Genomic DNA, 2,566 nt, shown 5'->3' with positions numbered 1-2,566 from the left:
AATTTTAGAAAAAATAATTAAAATACTAATTTTGAGAAGTGTTCATGGAAAAGGGTCGTATTACCAAAAATTTTGGTTTTTAATTAAGTTAGAGTGCTCCAGTATTTTTTGAGAGGTTAGGTTATATATACTTTTCTGACTATGAATTCGTTTGTTATTAGTATTATTACGTAATATACTAGGTAGAGATTAAGCCTATCTCATAAATAAACCCACTTCTCTTTAATGTTTGTAATAAATGTTACGCTAAGATTTGATTAAGCATTACTTGATGTAAAATTCTTTCCAGTCGAATTTCTGATTTTGGTCTTTGTTCAAGTTAGGAGACATTTGCCACGAGGTGGTTCAGAATACTTCAATATCAGGTCTAACCCTAAAAGGTATTGACAGCTTTAATTACTTTATTATTAAGCCCCACAATTTCTCTCAAAATTCCAAAAAAGCAATCAAGTACACCAATAAAATAATAAGGTGTTTGGATGTTTTTGCCAAAGGAGGTTTCCAGGTAGATGGCCAACCTAAAAAGCAAAGGATTTGCTTTTCATACCACTACAATAAATAAGTACTGTAAAGAAATAGTAAAGTTAAAAGAGAAAGGTACAGATTAAACAACATGTTTCCACTTATGAACATAAAACGGTTTTTCTTTAGGAATATTAGTAGAATCCCTGTGCCTTAATTAGTCAATTGCGGCATTTCCCCTTTGACATAATGCAAGAATTCTGGCAACGATTTGAGTTGTGTTTGGACCAAATAAAAATTCTGTATAAATGAGATTCCAAGAATTTATTTATTTTACACGAAAATTAAGTTTATTAATAGCAAATTTTCTTTCCCAATAGAGATGGCATGAACTGAGAAAATAATCCAAACTCCATGCAGTTACTAGGTTGGCAGTTACTGTTGAATCCTCTCCTATTAAGATTACATATTCTTTTGGGCTTGAAGAAAGGAATAAATTTTACCTTGCTAAGCTACTTTAATTTGTAAGTAATAATTTCTAATTTAACTTCTTTGCTTTGTTATTTTCAAAAAAAAAAAAAATCCTTATATAACAACATTTCACTAAAAGTCAAGTTTTTCCGAAATCAAATTTTATGTTATGTTATAATATATACTCTCTATAACAACATTTACCTACAATATCCAAAAATATTCGGAACAAACGAGGCTGTTATAGAGAGGTTTGACTGTATTAACAACTACTCCACAATTAAAATAAGAGAGATTTTTTGTGGATGCAAAATTTCAGGACTCCAGCCTTGAAAGTATTATAGCAAAAAACAAATTACCGAAGAGGGTATTATCACATTTATATTCTAACATTATTTTCTTTTTGTGCTTTCTTCTAAAAATTTCTGAAATGATCTTGTTTTTTTGCAGAGGCTATAACCACATGCATGAATTCCCAAAAGCGTCAAACATTAAGCAAAAGCAGAAGCTTCTCGTCTCAAATCTCTGTAGAATCTTGAAATGAATTCATCAGCTTTCTCATCCACGTGACTGTTACCCTCTCCATCTCTAAGAGGAAACGGCGAATCAGTTACCCTTAATTGCCTCACCGTAGGAGTTCTCCCAAATCCAGGCAAAGCAGGCGACGCCGTTTCACTCTGAATCATCTCCAACGCCTTCAACACAGCAGCGTTCACCATTAAAACGTCGTCGTCAGTTGCAGGTGCATGGTGATGACTGTGCTTACTGCGCTTGTTGAGGTTGAAGGGAAGGTGGAAAGCAGGGCTGTTACTGCAGTTGAATTCGTAGTACTCTTTGGAAGATGAGGTGGAGGAAGGACATTGGTGGCCGTAGGTATTATTATTATTATGGTGGAACATGAGGTTTTGAATGGCGGCTTTGCTAGCAATTTTGCCACGCTTCATTAATAAGCTGAGATCAAACATTAGTTTCCTCTTTGATAACCCTTTCCTCAGCATGAAAAAAGCTACTCGAACTATTTTCCAGAACTTTTTTGCCATTACTGGTACATTTTGATCCATTCTCTCTGTATATAAGTAGTATATATCAGGTGCAGACTTCTTTTTGGTTTGTGGATTTTTGTTTCTTCACTTAAGAAGTAAGGAGAGAGAGTTGGTAGAGATGTGAGTTTATGTGGAAGCAATATATGAGAGGTCTATATATAGGAGCCTTCATATAGAGGAAGAGGATGCAGTGAAGTATTCTATAATGTTTATGTTAAAGTTGACACGTTTGGTGGCACGGACCACGGATATTAGGAGTTGATTTAATATTCTATTTGTTTAGTTATTAAAGGAGGAGGTGTTGATTTTCTAGATCCAGCTTTAGGAGAAGTACTCTTTATGTCATTGTCACTCGTCAAATAAATTTGCCATTTTTTCCTCTCCTTTCACATGGATTAATTGCAAATTTGAGGTCAATTCCGAATTGCTTTTAAATTAAAATCTTTTATGAGGAGAACATATTGCATGCAGTGAACTTTAGGTTTTTGGGTGTGTTTGGAGCGAAGGAAAATATCATTCACGAAAAATATTATCCTGCAAAATAAATAATTTTCTTACTTATTTTGTGATATTTGGCTAGTAAGTATAAA

At 33.6% G+C, this 2,566-nt stretch overlaps 1 protein-coding gene across 1 annotated transcript; it reads right to left on the bottom strand.

Annotated features, from left to right (window-relative positions):
• Nucleotides 1-1,172: 1,172 nt before the first annotated feature.
• Nucleotides 1,173-2,143, bottom strand: LOC104220878 (uncharacterized). The gene has a single exon (XM_009771849.2). The coding sequence runs from the start codon at nucleotides 1,992-1,994 to the stop codon at nucleotides 1,425-1,427; it is 570 nt and encodes a 189-aa protein (XP_009770151.2). The 5' UTR covers nucleotides 1,995-2,143; the 3' UTR covers nucleotides 1,173-1,424.
• Between the last annotated feature and the right edge of the window lie 423 nt (nucleotides 2,144-2,566).

This window comes from Nicotiana sylvestris, chromosome 6 (genome assembly GCF_000393655.2).
Source record: "Nicotiana sylvestris chromosome 6, ASM39365v2, whole genome shotgun sequence".
Classification (NCBI taxonomy): domain Eukaryota; kingdom Viridiplantae; phylum Streptophyta; class Magnoliopsida; order Solanales; family Solanaceae; genus Nicotiana; species Nicotiana sylvestris.
The sequence above is the reverse complement of the archived record's forward strand: the minus strand, read 5'-3'. Positions and strand labels throughout refer to the sequence as shown.